Source organism: Lissotriton helveticus, chromosome 10, assembly GCF_964261635.1.
Source record: "Lissotriton helveticus chromosome 10, aLisHel1.1, whole genome shotgun sequence".
In the NCBI taxonomy this organism is placed as follows: domain Eukaryota; kingdom Metazoa; phylum Chordata; class Amphibia; order Caudata; family Salamandridae; genus Lissotriton; species Lissotriton helveticus.
This window is the reverse complement of record NC_136071.1, coordinates 142,528,975-142,545,183: the sequence shown is the minus strand read 5'-3', so window position 1 is coordinate 142,545,183 and position 16,209 is coordinate 142,528,975. Positions and strand designations below refer to the sequence as shown.

Here is a 16,209-nt window from a genome sequence, read left to right as displayed (position 1 = left end):
CCGCCACTCTGCACTCTGCACCGCCACTCTGCACCGCCACTTTGCACCGCCACTCTGCACTCTGCACCGCCACTCTGCACCGCCACTCTGCACTCTGCACCGCCACTCTGCACCGCCGCAACGCCACTCTGCACCGCCACTCTGCACCGCCACTGCACCGCCACTCTGCACCGCCACTCTGTACCGCCACTCTGTACCGCCACTCTGCACCGCCACTCTGCACCGCCACTCTGCACCGCCACTCTGCACCGCCACTCTGCACCGCCACTCTGCACCGCCACTCTGCACCGCCATTCTGCACCGCCACTCTGCACCGCCACTCTGCGCCGCCACTCTGCACCACCACTCTGCACCGCTGCGCCGCCACTCTGCACCGCCACTCTGCGCCGCCACTCTGCACCGCCACTCTGCACCGCCGTCATGGTCAGTAAAACTGGAGATCATACAGCATGGACTGGTGGTGCTGGTCCCCTGAGGGGCTGAGAGTGGAAATACAGGAAATGAAAGAGCCAGAGGAATGGATCAACAGATGGGAAGGGCAAGGGAGAGAATTCACTAAGACTAGCAAACGATGTAGGCATGGGAAGTAGAGGATGTATGGGTGGAGGAAAGGCCAAGGCCACGTGGGAGATAGAAAGTAACTGGGCAATATAAAGGAGGTACAAGAAATGGAGTAGTGGGTTAAGAAAAGGTTGTGAGGTAAAAAGGCTGAGTGGGTGGGACGGAAGGGGTGGTTGGGGCTGGGGGCTGGACGGAAGGGGTGGTTGGGGCTGGGGGCTGCAGAGTGGGAGCGCTAGACGGGAGAGATGGAAGAAAGGAGCCCAGGCTGGAGTCAAGGATGGAGGGAAGAGCAGCAAAAGAAAGAGGACGAAGCCTATTACTAACCGTCCAAGTGGCCTGCCAAGAGAGACGGGACAGATTGATGTAAATATTCTGGGCACTAATGTACCCATTGCTGGAAAGACTAACATTCCATGCATCCTATGGATTTTATGTGGCAATGCTTGTCATGTACACACAGTGGCTTGTGCAGCAAGACGGGAAGCAGGAATGGGAAGGGGGGTGGGGGATGCAGGGAGGGCACGTTGCTCCTGAACATTGAGCTCTGCTTTTAGGACATGTGAGGAGTAGAGAAGAGCACAATGTGCTTGCACGGAGCATCAGAGCACAGACAGCATTGGGGAGGGGCGAATAGAGCAAAGAGGAGGGTATACCTGTAGCAACAGAGGAGGGGCACAACTGGCCGCCCTGGGCCATTACATAGAGCAAAAGCTGGTGAACGGGGGTGGTGCATCGCCTGCAGCGAGGGGAGGGGGGGGGCTGAGGTGATGTAGCAGGGGCAGAAGGAATCGCAGGGAGCATGAATCGCGGTGTGAGGTAGAGGGACGGGGGTGGGGCGGAGCTAGCTGGCATCGGGTATTACTAGTAGCAGAGAGGAGAGAGTGCAACCAGCGATGGCAAGAAAATAGGAGGGGCGGGGGGAGAGTAGAAAAGAAGGGAGGAGGTGAGACGAACTAAGAAAGGAATGAATTGCACACTTAGGATGGCGAGTCTCTTTATACAAGCTGCAGCCAAAGTGCGAAAAAAGGTATGTCAAGGATTTACAACGAAGTGCAACATTAAAACACACACAATGTGTTCACAGCCTGTGTTTTTTGCCAAGTTCGGTCTTGCCCTCAATTACGAAACCAAAAAAACAAATATAGCTTGGAGTTGCAGTTCGGTTTACCTTACCTGAACTTTGAAATAAGAGTTGCGTGTGGAAGCCCAGTCTGAACTGGAACAGTTTAGATCAGCAAGGGGTGTGTTCCATCATGGTGAGGATCCGAGTTTGTGATCCGGATGAGTGAGGCTAATGAAGCCCTTTCCCGGCCTGGCATGCAGCAGCTGCGCGCTGAGCGCTGCTGAATGGTGAACGCGCCCGGCCATCTGGATTCACTTACGGAGGCACCCTGACAGCTCCTAATTATAATTAATGTACTTCTTTGCGCGCACACGAACAAAATATGCCCAAGATGGCGGAACAAAACTACATTTACCCTATCACTTCAAGCCTATTAAAACGACAACACAACAAAGACGAATCACTGGCCAGATGACAGAACACGCTAAGGAATGTGTGGAATTTGTCTCGCCAAAGCCCTAGGAGATACTTTTTTTTTCTCTTCTTTAACATTAGGATCTCGAAACTCCTCCCACTTACGTGGGCGGAGGCCTCGCCCTAAAAACAAGAGCGGTCTCCTGCGCTTGTTTACATTATAGCTTCCGGGTGGCCAGGTCCCAGGAGCATGTAGGTTTTTTTTTGTTTTGTTGTTGAAGGAATGGGCGTACAGGGCCTCCACCCTTGGGCATAATAATGCTGAGGGGTCCCCCACCTCCCCGGGGCTTAATTTTAAGAACGCCGGGGCCACTTGGACCTGCCTGAGCCATGGGGACTACCATCTCCAGGGGCTCAATACAAAGAAATGAGGGGCCCTTGTGGATCCCTCGGCCCCAGGTCCACCACCTCCCTGGGGCTAAGTTAAATATGGAGCGCTGCACGGACCCCCCTGCCTCCTGGAGAACACCACCTCCTCTGGGCATCCTTTTTTTTTTTTTTAAGGAGGGGGCCGACCCCTCTCCCTGAATTTTCTCAACCCCAGGGACCACCACCTCCCTAGGCCAGGCCCTTAAAATTCAAAGGAGGGGCCCCCAACTTGAGCCATGCATGGTCCTGTGGAACAACACCCCCCATGGCAAGCTCCTGCAACGTCCCGTGACCTAGCGGTTTGCTTTAGCTGAATGGGAGCTCATAGCTCCCGCCAAGCTAAAGCAAACACTCCCCTTCCAGGGGCGCGAGCTGTCAAATTGCTCCTGCCCACTGGAAGAGGAGGTTTCATCGCTTTCCCTGCCGCGGATATGTGGGCAGGTAAAGAGATGAAATGATTGCTCCTGCTCGGAAGGGAGCTGCCTTTCCAAAAGCAACGCTGGTTCACGCAGGAGGTGGGGAACTGACTAGGACCGCAGAGACCTTGAGGACCCCCACACGGTACCTTGGAAAAGGGCAGAAAAACGCAAAATAAAGGTCAGAAACAAGCAGAAAGAGGTAGACTATAGGTGAGGGACAAGCAGAAAGATGCAGAATAAAGGCCAGCAACAGGCAGAAAGAGGCAAAATAAAGGCCAGCAACTAGCATAAAGAGGTAAAATAAAGGTGAGAAACCAGTAGAAAGAGGCAGAATAAAGGTGAGAAACTAACAGGAAAGGGCAGACTATAAGCCAGAAGGGAGCAGAAAGAGGCAGAAAAAAGTTCAGAAGGGAGCAAAAAGAGGCAGAATAGCGGTCAGACACCAGCAGCAAGAGGCAACATAAAGGTGAGAAACAAGCAGAAACAAGCAAAATAATGATCAGCAATGATCAGAAAGAGGCAAACCAAAGGTGGGAAACGAGCAAAAAGAGGCAGAATAAAAGGTCAGAAGGGAGCAGAAAGAGGCAGGATAAAGGTCAGAAGGGAGCAGAAAGAGGCAGGATAAAGGGCAGGAGTGAGGAGAGAAGAGGTGGAAAAACAAGCAGAAAACGAGCAGAGGAGCCACAAAATTGAAGGCAGCAGAGGGTAGTGGACTGCAGGCAAGCTGGACAGGAAGACAGTCAATGGGGAGCTGGCATGAGGACCTGCTCCCATGTGTCCCCCTACTATTTTTTACCAGGCACTCATTGACAGACCCACTCATGCACCCACTCACAGACTCGTTCATGCACCCACTCGGAGATTCCCGCACCCACTCACAGATCCCTTCAAGAACTCATTCACCCACTCTAAGACCCACTGAGAGCCTCACTAACACACTCACAGACCCATTCAGACTCATACACCCACTCACAGATCCACTCAGACACTCCCATGCCCAGAGACTCTTGCACGCTCTCACAGACCCACTGACTCATCCACCCACTCACACTGATGTTCCCATTCACAGAACCAGAAACTCATGCACCCACTCACAGACCCACTCAGACACTCACAGACCCACTCAGATTGACACAGCTACTCGCAGACACACTCATATACTCATTCATCCACTCTCAGGTCTCCAAAGACACTCATGCACCCACTCAAAGACCCACTTGGATACTCACGCATCCAATCACAGCCCCAATAATACTCATGCACTCACTTACAGACCCCTTAGACATTCTTGCACGCACTCAGACCTACTTAGACATACACACATCCACTCAGACACTAACATCCACTCACAGATTTACTGAGACACTCATGCACTCACATACTCACTGTCAAAGGTTAGTGGTTACACTTAGGAAATAAAACGTAAAAAAACGTAGAAATTCACTTAAAAAAGGTTACAAGGACGTTATACTTAGGCTCAGATTTCACTCGTACAAAACCTGTTAAATTCCCTTTAACTTATGCCCCCAAAATGTACTGCTTATGACCTCACATATTACATGTAGCAAAAAGGTTGTACAAAGTCCCCCTAGGTATAAGCCTGTAATATAGTCTCTCTCCCGAAATAATTAGTGAAAGCAAAAGGGGTTTGGGAAGTCAGCAAGTTCCTTGTCGGAACTAAGAAGCCTCACACAACTAATGGGCTGGATGACATATCTCATTCAGCCTTTTGTGATGTTGTTTACATCATCGGCTTCCTGCTCCTACGTCAAGCCGGCGCTGCAATGCCTGACGGGTAACAACACGTGTTACTCTTTTACGGAGATCTTTTGTTCCTTGCCGTGATTTGCTAGTGTGTGAGGGACCTAGAAAAGTGAGGTAGTGAGCGAAATGTGAGTTTAAAAAAAGTTGGGTAGTCCACAAAGTAACCTTTATTCGTGTGGCTAGCCACTTTATTAAAAAGTGCAATGAGGGGTATTGAGGACCAAAAATACCATTAGTATGGCCTCATTTCAACCCTCAGACATGGTCGGTCAACATGTTTCATGCCCTAAAGGCAATTCTTCAGGACCAGAAAGTGCTCATAAACTCATTGGGTGCCCAGAGGTGAGCTAAGGAGTATGGTTTATACAACCTGGTGGGTCTATGACTGGAGCAAGCTAAAAGTACTGCATCACCGTCAGACCTAGGGATTAAACAAAGATAACATAAACATTGTATGCCAAAACGCTTAAATATTGTGCGTCGTAATTATCCCAAGTTTCAATGTAGCACCCAGGCATCAGTGATCTTCTAGGTGCTGAAAACATTATTTACATGTGACTTCGTGCAGAGAGAGAGAGACTTTTATTACATTCATAAATATACGACCCAAAACATTATTTGGAGCACGTGTGAATACTAATCTTAACTCGAGGTATGTTACTTTCTAACAACAAAACCTCTCGGGTCAAAAAATTATAGCTTATTTTGAACAGCCAATGTCCCCCGAGGTGGAAGACAGGGACTGAAAAGGATGATTACCCGCAAGTGCCGGGGCTTACCATTGTAGAACCCTATGTCAGTCTACGCGGCTTGTTCCTGTGGGGCCTGCGCTAGAGATAACTACCTGTAAAAATAATGGACAGGGGAGGGAGACAAGGGGTCACAACATGATATGGTCAGTGACATCACTGATAACATCTCAAATGGCATCACTAATGACATCATCCACAGAAGCAATCGCACATCCACTCACTCCTAAACAACCTCTCATACACCCACTCACACACCCACACAACCACTCACATACCCATTCACAGACCTAAACAAGTACTTACACAACTCATTCATCCATACAGCCAGCCACACACCCACTCATACAGCTTCTCATACAACCAGTCATTTACCCATACAGCCACTCACCCATACAGCTACTCACACACCCACTTATTCACCCATACAACCACTCACTCACCCACACAACCACTTACATACACATCCATACAAGCACTCTCACATCAGCTCACTCTCCGTCATTCACACACTATCTCTTCAATACCACCACTCCCACCCCAACTAAGCCAAACGCTCACTCATACAGCCACACACCCATTCACTCACTCATACAGCCTGAGACACCTACTCACTTATAGTCACTCACACATCCACTCACCCACCCATACAGCCACTCACATAGCTACTCACTTACCATTAGAACCACTTCCACTCACTCACCCACACAGCTACTCACACATCCACTTATACACCCAAACAGCCACTCACACACCCATTCTAACTTTTTAGGTCGAGCTATTAAATCCCGCAGGGATTAATAGCTCGACCTATTGCAGGGGAAACAAACTCTCTAGAACAAGCAGATTGCTCCCAATGCATGTGATTTATTGAAGCGCGACGCTTCTCCAGCGCGCGCTTGGCCTCACTCACGTAGCCTCACACCCATTTGCTCCCAAGGAATCCCTTCCGCCCCCCCACCTCACAAACCACCATTTGTCGCACATCAGACCTGCCACAGCGAGAGCTTCAGACTTCAAAGGAATGCTCCCCCCCGCTACTTTGCCACCCCCTCCCTTCCTGTTGGCATTCACCCCTTCCTTCTCGGGGCACAGTCCTTGTGTTTCTTGTTTAGAGTTGCAGTGGAAATATTTTTCACAAAGCTCCATGGTGTTTGCGCTGGAATAATTCTTGAAATGCTTAATATCCTAAAAATACGGCATTGCAAATGTGTAAGGTAGAGCTTTCTTTGTTTTAAACGCGGGCAGCATTAGAAGGGAGGCTTTGTTTTAGAAAGCTGCTTTCGCCACTCACGAGTTTAATTAACGCACAAGTGGCAGCTGGGCAGATGGGTAATGCGAGGTGATCTTCAGGACATTCTAAAGCTGCAGAGATGTGGCTGATAAGTTTCCATTGCGTCTCACCCACAAATCCTTTACAGTATTTTCGTTAATTAGTTTGGTGAGGAACATCAAAAGGAAATGTCACCATGTAACAAGACGACACTGGAACAATGGCTGCCTGGCCAGGAATGGCCTTCTGTCGACCCCTTCTTACATTCTCCAGACATGGCTGAGGCAGCTTCTTCCTGCAGTTTGTTCTTTGGGCGAGGGTATTCCTAGGTGTGGCAGAGCTGCATGCAGTGTAGGTCCATGCACATCACAACTTCGCCTTGCTTTGTTGTATTTTTGCATTGTTAATCTTCACATTTGTTCGCAATTCGCCATGTGCCTTTCGTTTCTGTCTCACTCTCTCCTGCCCCTTCACTATCTTGGCCTCTCCACTCTTCCTCTGTTTCCGTCTCACTCTCTCCTGCCCCTTCATTGTCTTGGCCTCTCCACTCTTCCTCTATTTCTGTCTCACTCTCTCCTTCCCCTTCACTGTTTTGGCCTCTCCACTCTTCCTCTATTTCTGTCTCACTCTCTCCTGCCCCTTCATTGTCTAGGCCTCTCCACTCTTCCTGTCTCACTCTCTCCTGCCCCTTCACTGTTTTGGCCTTTCCACTCTTCCTCTGTTTCTGTCTCACTCTCTCCTGCCCCTTCACTGTCTTGGCCTCTCCACTCTTCCTCAGTTTCCGCCTCACTCTCTCCTGCCCCTTCACTGTCTTGGCCTCTACACTCTTCCTCTGTTTCCGTCTTACTCTCTCCTGCCCCTTCCCTGTCTTGGCCTCTCCACTCTTCCTCGGTTTCTGCCTCACTCTCTCCTGCCCCTTCCCTGTCTTGCTTCTGTTTATTGTATTTGCACAAATCTAAGATCTTGGTCTATTCCTTTTCAATAATCAGGCAGTTTTGTTTATTATGTGTTTATGTTTTTGATGGGTTTATTTATAGGCACTTTCTGCCCCCGGGATGCCAGTTTTTTTATATGCCCGAGTGCAGGTACTGTCCTTCAGTCCTTTGTTGTATTTCCGGATTTGGTTGGCGTTCTCCACAATCTTGTGGACTCTTCCTTGTCCCAGTTAACAGGACTGCATGCAGCTCTTCAATCCAGGTGGTCCAATTCTGGATAGATGGAAAGGACAAAGTCTCCTCTCCTTCATACACACACATCAGTGTTTCACTGCTGGCAGAGGGTTGACTCCTGCGCTAATTCACACTTCTCCCTTTAACTCCCGAAAAAGGCACCCCTTCACACACCAACACATCACTGCGTAACTCATGGCAGAGGGTTGTCCCCTACTCTAATTCAGACTTGAGTGCCTAACTCGTACAAAGTCACCTCTCATTCAAATCAGTGTGTCTCATAGCAGAAGGTTGTCCCCTATACTAATTCACATAGAAGTGACTAACTCACGAAAAAAAAATTGCAATGTGATAGGTCTCGCATTTGCGAGAGTTGGAGCTATAGGCATTGTAAATGACAATGCCTTTTATTAATTTGTTTTGAGAACCTGCAACCGGTGCATAAACACGCACTTTGTACGCATAGTCCTTGCATACGAAAAGCAAGGCTGGCAGTAAAACAGACTACAATGTGCTTGTTTATGCACAGCTTGCAAGTTTTCAAACTAATAAATAAAAGGCATTGTCATTTACAATGCCAATAGCTCAAACTCTCGCAAATGCGAGACCTATTGCATTGCAAATGCTTGTTTAGTAGGTTAGTATATATATCTCTAACACTCAAACTTTTAGAAAGCACTTACACTCACTGGATGAAGTCATCAGTGATGCCATTTGAGATAAACAGTGATGTACCTAACCATGTCATGAGTGATTTAATATGCGAGTTCATAACAGTGCATTGTGGGGGCATGAGTTCTAGTTAGCTCAGCTAACTATAACTGCTGAATTTGTCTGGTTTTGAACAAGAAAAATCTGAACCTAACTAGAACGTCACTGTGACCTTTGTTTTTTATTTCTAAGGTTTTTTTAATTCTATTTCCTAACTTCCCTGTAACCTTTGTTTTTTTCAGCGAATATATATATACACATATATAAAAATATATATGTATTCATACACACCCTAAATGCCTCCCACATACATATATACTTTTTACAGCTAACAGAGTCTGTATTTTCCTAGAAATTATACACAATCTCCTCTTTCAGTGTCCCCCAGATGCTACATCCTTAATAGCTATGGGCTGCAGATACCCACTAGGCATGCATGTAGATGGTTTCTGGAAGTATTAAGTGACTAGTAGGGGGCTGTAGTCAGATGTTTAGCTACGTATTCAATGCTTGTGAAGAATCTGTGTAACAGTGACGAACATAAAAATATGTCAAGTCTGTTGGGCAAGGCATGTGCTACAGAATAACAAAATGATCCCTATTTAGAGGGTGTGTAGTCTTCCAAATGTTTTTTTTTTAATAAAATCCCGTCCTTTCATCCAGGCTGTTAAGTGTGCCCTGCAGTGGCCTGTTTGATCTACTCAACTACACATTTGTCAGGCAAAGTCTCCCCTAATCAATAGTGGAAGATTTTAGGTACCAGCAATATACGGTGAGAGTCAAACATGAACTGCTTAGCAGGTGGTGTATATATGTCTATCAACAGCAGTGGATCTCCATTCAAGAACCCTAAATCACTACAATTTTTTACTTTGTGGTCAATATGCTCTTTGGTGGCAATGAAGGAAACTCCTAGTGTGACCTACATTAGAGCCATACTTGCGCACAGGGGTGTATGCGGTGTCAGGGATGGGTAGTACCCCTGACGGAGAGCAGTCGTACACCTTGGGAGTATTTCACCCGCTTTGGACCCCATCTCTCACCTGTGGCTCCAAGTAGCTGTAATCATAAAACAGCAGGCACAACCCGGAAATGGCATTGACTAGCTGGCTAAACTAGGTGAGGGTAGCTGATGGGTCTGAGACCTTCAGTGAGGTAGGGTCTGGATGAGGTTGAATGAGCGGAGGAAACCGCACTGATTCAATGGTCATAAAGGTTGCTACAGCAAGCACTGTGGACTGCTTATAGCATGACAATACACGTAAGGTGTCCTTGCCATTCACTGCACCTCACCCTATCTCTAGCCACCTAGACTTCTGTCCTTCCACTGGATACAGATGGGAACAAAGAAAAGAATGTGAGGCTGACGTTGCACAACTCTCCTTCACTTTAATCCAACTCGCGCATGAGTCTCGACACCTTATCCAGAATAAATGTAAATGTAGTTGAGCTTATATAGCGCACAGCTACCCGCAGTGGGTTTCCCGGCGCTTGCTTAGGGAACCCTTCCTGGTATTCCCCTGTGAGATAGCAGGGTATCCACAAGGTGAAAGTCAGGCATCCCGCCGCGAGGGGCCGTTGTGGAGATTAAGCAAGCTATTGCCCAGAGTCGCAGAGTGTGAACCCGTGAGTCGAGGAGGCACCGGGGCTAGAATTATCGAGTCCGTGGAATTTTTAGCCCAAGACCCGCCAAGGCGGGGAATTGAACCCTGGTCCAGGACCGATCTCAGCTTCCGGGTCTGCTGCCTCTAACCCCTGAGCCACACTTCTCCAGAATAGGATGTAGAGGTCTTCATCTACAATGATGGACGATCATCACTTGCACACGCCAAAAACAATATACAGTACAGGTGCCTTCTCCATCTGTGTTTCAACTGTTCACTTTTGATTTTGTTGAGGTGCATCTTCAGCAGTAAACACACTTCTTAATTTAAAAATATAGAGGGATAAACGGTCTGGCACAAGCTACATAATTAAAATACTAAAAGAAAGAAAGAAAAAAAAAAAGACTGGTCAAATTTCGAAATGTCTTTATTGGAAAGGTACAAAACCAGACACAGCAGTATTATCTACAGCAATAAATTACTTTGTGGCTGTCCGAATGAAAAATTGGTGCACACATAACAGTACACAGGGTTACGGTCCAGACAAACAAACATAAATCCACAATTACTTGGATATATCCCAATAATTTATTTGTATAGAGATATATTTATATATATTTTCATATATTTATATATAAAGCAGCAAAGAAAATAAATATTGAAATGAACCTAACAAATAACCACAGTAATAAAATAGGAAGATGCTAAAATCTACAACAGAAACTTGATACCCTCATTGAATATAAAAGCAATATATCGGCTATAGAAAGAGATTTGTGTAGACAGCAGAATGAGAAACGAGATTAGCCAGTGGGCCAAAGAACATTAAAGTAGAGACACTGGACTGAGAGAACGAAGCTGAGAGAAAAGAAAAACTGAAGACAACTTATAAAAGGAAAAAACGAGAAGCAGACAGGTCATGTCTCAAAGGCAGATTGAGAAGAAAACAAAATCAATCAATGTGAAGATGTTTTCGTTTTTACTGGAGAACTTGATTCAGCAACTTTTTTTTAGCACTGGAAGGGACGTTAAGAGGTAGAGAGTGGAAAGGACGAATAAGCCCCTTTCATTCAATCACAAGTTAAAATGCAGGTTATCTCTGGCAATAAAGAGTATGTTTGCCTAGAACAGAAAGCCTCTGCTATGTATGCCTGAACACAGTGATAATGCACATTTCTGTACCCCAGGCAGTAGCGGTAAAAACATGTGATTATGGTTTTAGCGAGCTAACATAATATTGCTGAAAGCTCCTCTTCTATGGAGATAATGTTATTTCATTATTTAACTGTTTGCTTGAATCGTAAACCTCAAAAAATATCCATCAATATTGCCTTGCTCCAATTCCTCCCCACACCACACCCAACAGGTTTTCACATACCAAAAGGCATTGTATGCTGTTGGTGCATGGAAAACCAAACTTAAGCAGAACATCTAGAATCAGACTAATTTGTTGAAGGCAAAAGACGATTTAGCTTGCACTGGAATGCAGCACGTTTAATACATGTGGCTGATCGTTTCCACAAAGATGGGAGTGCATAGCATGAAACAGAAGAGACATTTGTCCAGAGACATGCTGATGATAGACGTAAGGCAGGGCTAATGCTGCCATGTGTTTTTAAAAATGGCTAAAAAAAAAAAGTCCAAATTCATTACACGGAATTTGATTTTACTATGTATATAGTAGTTGATCAATTTGTATTTAAGTAACAAATAAATAAAAAGGCAGACTTTTTCCCAAAACACAGCAATCAATTTACAAAATGTTGGTTGCTGAATCAAGCACATTTTCGAAAGAAAAATCTTGCGAGTTTAACAGTAGATAAGATTGCAGCCACAGTTGTCAGAATCCATAATTGAAATGCACACCTCCATGTGTGTGTATGTGCCACTATTCATACACTAACAGTGATTGCAGAGCAAATCTGACACTTTGCACCAGGTAGTCTGAAAGGTTTACAAGTCAGTGATGTATTGGTCAATTTGAGAAATGCACATGAATATTATAGCACTACATACATGTTTATGTTTAAGCAGATGTTGCACTGCAGAGTAGCTCAAATTATTCAACGGACAAGAAAAATAAGTCCACATATTGGACGGCACAAATACTTAGGGCTGTTAGCATCAGCATCACAAATCCTAGCTACTTATAAGCAGAGCTGATTCTTTGAAGTAGACGTGAAGTGGTATAGCAAAAGCTTTCATTTCACACATGCCCGCAGAAGATGAAAGTCAAAGAAGACTGATAAATATATTATAAATTAGAAATTAAGTAATATGAAATGAAGACAACATACACAATTCTTCAGGAAGGGCCAGGGCAGGGTTTACGGTTCTAATCTCAGATATCTTGTTAATTTATATATTAATCTGGACAGTTTGTAGACACAAGGAGTGAGGCCATTGCCCTCCCACCAAATCTCCAGACACAGCGACATATAGGCTTTTCATGAAATTAAGGTATACAGTATCAAACTTGAAAAGGCTTTTGTTTTTACAAAAACTTTGTACGATAGATAAAACACATTTTAAATCTCTTTAAATATTTTCACGATTCTTACTCGTATCCAATATGGATTACCTACCATTGTTATGGCATTACCAGATTAATGAGGCCCAAGTCACCAAACTCCCTTTTTTTTACTTATCCCACCAAGAGGGAAGAACAGCCTTGCTTGGCCAAAGGCAGACTCTTGCTTGGCCAACCCTTGGCACGCTTCCAGTAAAATGAAAAGATTCAATGACAGCAGTGTGGATTCGACTGAATCCAGATATGTTACATATTTAAACAGAAAAACACAATAATTATAATAACTTTGCATTGTTAAGTGCTCTGGTGATTTACACTATACCACCAGTAACCTTTGTCATTCTAACATTTCCCATTCAGGTAGACTAAGAAAGAGGTGGGTTGGTGGTGTCAGTTTCCTCTTACAAGGCAGTAAAAAGGAAACTGGCACTGAAACACAATCAACCCAGTCAAGACTGAGCTACTAATTCTACCAGCGTTCCCAGTCCTCTAAGTGCCTCTTTACAGTCATTTTTGCCATGGGATATCTTAGCAGAAAGTACAATTTGGCTTAAATCCAAATGGATGGTTGAAAAGTACTGGCTTTAGAAACCATTTCAACCAAAATTAATTAAGAAATCGAGGAAATGAAGCACAGCCACGCCGTTAAGTAATGTTTTCAATGTACTAAAAAGGAGATACTTATGTGGCTTCCTTCCTTAGGTTAAGCCTGCCTTCATCTCTGTTGCATGGCTAGCAGCAAATCATATGGATGCATTAGCTCCTTCAACCTCTCAATGTACAATCATTGTTCCAGGAGCGGACTCCACTCCAGAGTCAAGAGAACTATTATTTCTGCATTTTTTCAGTCATAGACTAAGGAATGAAAACCGCTGGATACTAAATGAACATGTAGTCATTCATCAACACCTTCCTATTTCCTTTCTCACACCCTATATCTATTCTACTTTTCTTTAGCTATTGAAGGCAGTATTAAAACACAGAGATTTAATTAAAGCCAGCATTTCAATCAGATGACCAATATATGCCTCTCAACAAACTTAGCAAAAGCCAAGCCTGAATTCACATGGAAGCATTTTTTACTGGTCAAACTTTCTAGGATGTCAACTACTGTATTAGCATTTTCAGTTAACAGCCTAGAGAGATCATCAATGTTCCACCTTGATCTTAAATATTTGTTCTTATAAATTCAAATTTTAGATGGTTTTGTGATTAAATTCCCTGCATAATATTCTATGATAAAGAGTTGAATTTCTAATCTAAAACACTTGCCTTATCTCCCACTCCACAACACAACTAAGATATCACTCTACAACTTAAAAACCCAGCAACCTCCTTCCTTTATCATTCTCTTCAACTTTTGCTCTTTGCACAACCTACTTAATCTTTTACACTTAATCGTCAGGTTACACCCGATTACCACACCAACTACATTCCCTTCATCTCCACTCAATCACAGAGCAGCAACTACAGCTTCAAACATGCCCTGTTCATGCTGTCACCCTTCGGCACGTTTAAACTACTGGAGATGAAACACCAACACTGGCAATATTAGCAATCAAGTTTTCCTAAAATTTACAATGTGTAAACATTCGATCTAAATTTTACAGTGTTGATCATATCTCCTCGGTTTACAAGGATAATAGTTCACTTTTTATGTTTCACCTTGATATAGCATGTGCATTTCACAACTGTAATCAAACCTAACATAAAGTCATAAATGGTGAGCCCAAGTACACCAACGCAATTAGTTGCTGGATAGGATAAGACAACAGAAGACTCAAAGACATTTACTGAAGAGTCTCTAAAATCCTCCACCTCTGTCAAAAGAAACTTCTGAAGCATAAATGTCCAGAATGTTTAGTCCTACACAGTGGCCACATCCTATTCCATGATTATTCACACAATAGCTTTTTTTCCAATACATCAATAGACAATCATCATTAAAGGCAAAAAAATGAATCTTTACCATATTGTGTTTGTATGCCCTGTTTTCTTCATTTGTGTTTGTAGAGGAGATAGCAGCAGTTATGCACCCAACCTGTTTTTGAACACAACCATTTTACCAGTGGTGAGCAACATACAATTCCAAATAAAGGCATGTCATACAATAATAATTATGGTATTTCATCCATTTTAGAGACATTTAACTATAAAAAGCTCACATAGCCTAGACGAAGGCAACCACATAGATCTCATATGATATTTCATGGACATAGTCTTATGAAGAGGGCAAGGTAGACCTAATTTCCAGTTGATGTTTTCTTGCCAAAGCTAATAAGCACATACCAAGCCTTACTTGCAAAGGCTTTGCACTGTTGGTGTATAATTTTGCCTTTCATTTAAGCCTCCGTTCAAATACTCTCCTTGCCAACCCAATACCAATGCTATAACTTAGCATACAGCGACAAAAACAGAGAAAATGATCACAGTGGATTACGAAAATATTTCCATCAGGTATGAAAGAGCAAACACAAATGAAGTTTAAACTATGCACAATATTCTCCACCTTACAAAAATAGACTGATCTTACTGTTAAATGCTTTATCAAATGTCACATACTATGGAATAACATTGTTACGCTTATTTCAGGCCACATGAAAATGATTAATGAAAGTTACAGACAATTAGGAATTGCCTGCTTTGGACATAGTAGGACCAGCTCATTCGACCTCATGATATAGACCTTTCTTCTTTAGCTGGGCGTTTACTTTTTCCTTTCTGGGAGATGAGATAAACAGCAATCCATATAAAGGTTCAATCTGCAGAAAAAGGAACTCCGAAAAGATCATACAAATCTGCTGTGTTGTCTCCAAAACGGTTTGCTTATTCTCATCTTCCTTTTGTACTAGGATGGTGCAGAGAACGGTATGGAGGTGGATGAAAGACTGTTGGATTTCACAATTGTGATGACACTGGTGGTGGCAACTTTGGCTGGGGCGATTGGTCCCCGGGCAACAGTGCGAGCAAAGGTTTGCAGAGCTTCATATTTGGAGCGGAGAGCGTCCAACTCTAACTTCATGCTGGAATTTTCACGAGCAAGCTTATCCACCTCATGTTGCAACTCCACACGTTGTTTCTCCAGCTCCTCCTTTTGTGTCACACGCTTCACCCGGCAGCTTGCAGCATAGCCACGATTCTTGAGGGTGCGCCTGCGCTGCTTCAAGCGAATGACATCCTCTTTAGAAAGGCCCCGGAGGTGCTGGTTTAGCTCCCGTACGGACATTGACACAAGTTCATCATCGCTTAGCACTGGCGCATTCTCACCCGCCTCCTTCTTTACCTGTGAAGAAAAATTTCAGAGTGAGTAGGAGGCCAAAGATTACATTCACCGTAACAGTATTTTAACATAGCTGTCAACACTTTGGGCCGAATTGCAATGTTGGGGGGATATTGAGGAAAGGAACCACTCAACCTTAGGTCAGCGGTCCCAACTGCAGGATTATGATGCAACCGCCAAACATCCATTTGTCAATGGAAGCTTGTGCGGTGGACGGAAAAGGCCAGCAGCACAAGCTTCCAT

General features: G+C 44.5%; 1 protein-coding gene across 6 annotated transcripts in view; it reads right to left on the bottom strand.

Annotated features, from left to right (window-relative positions):
- Nucleotides 1–10,565: 10,565 nt before the first annotated feature.
- MAFK (MAF bZIP transcription factor K) overlaps nucleotides 10,566–16,209 on the bottom strand; it is a 198,217-nt gene continuing 192,573 nt past the window's right edge. For all 6 annotated transcript variants that reach the window (XM_078664957.1, XM_078664958.1, XM_078664960.1 and 3 more), the window contains one exon: nucleotides 10,566–15,969. In XM_078664957.1, the coding sequence (XP_078521083.1) occupies nucleotides 15,535–15,969 (435 nt within the window). In that variant the 3' untranslated portion in view covers nucleotides 10,566–15,534. The remainder of the gene's footprint in view (nucleotides 15,970–16,209) is intronic.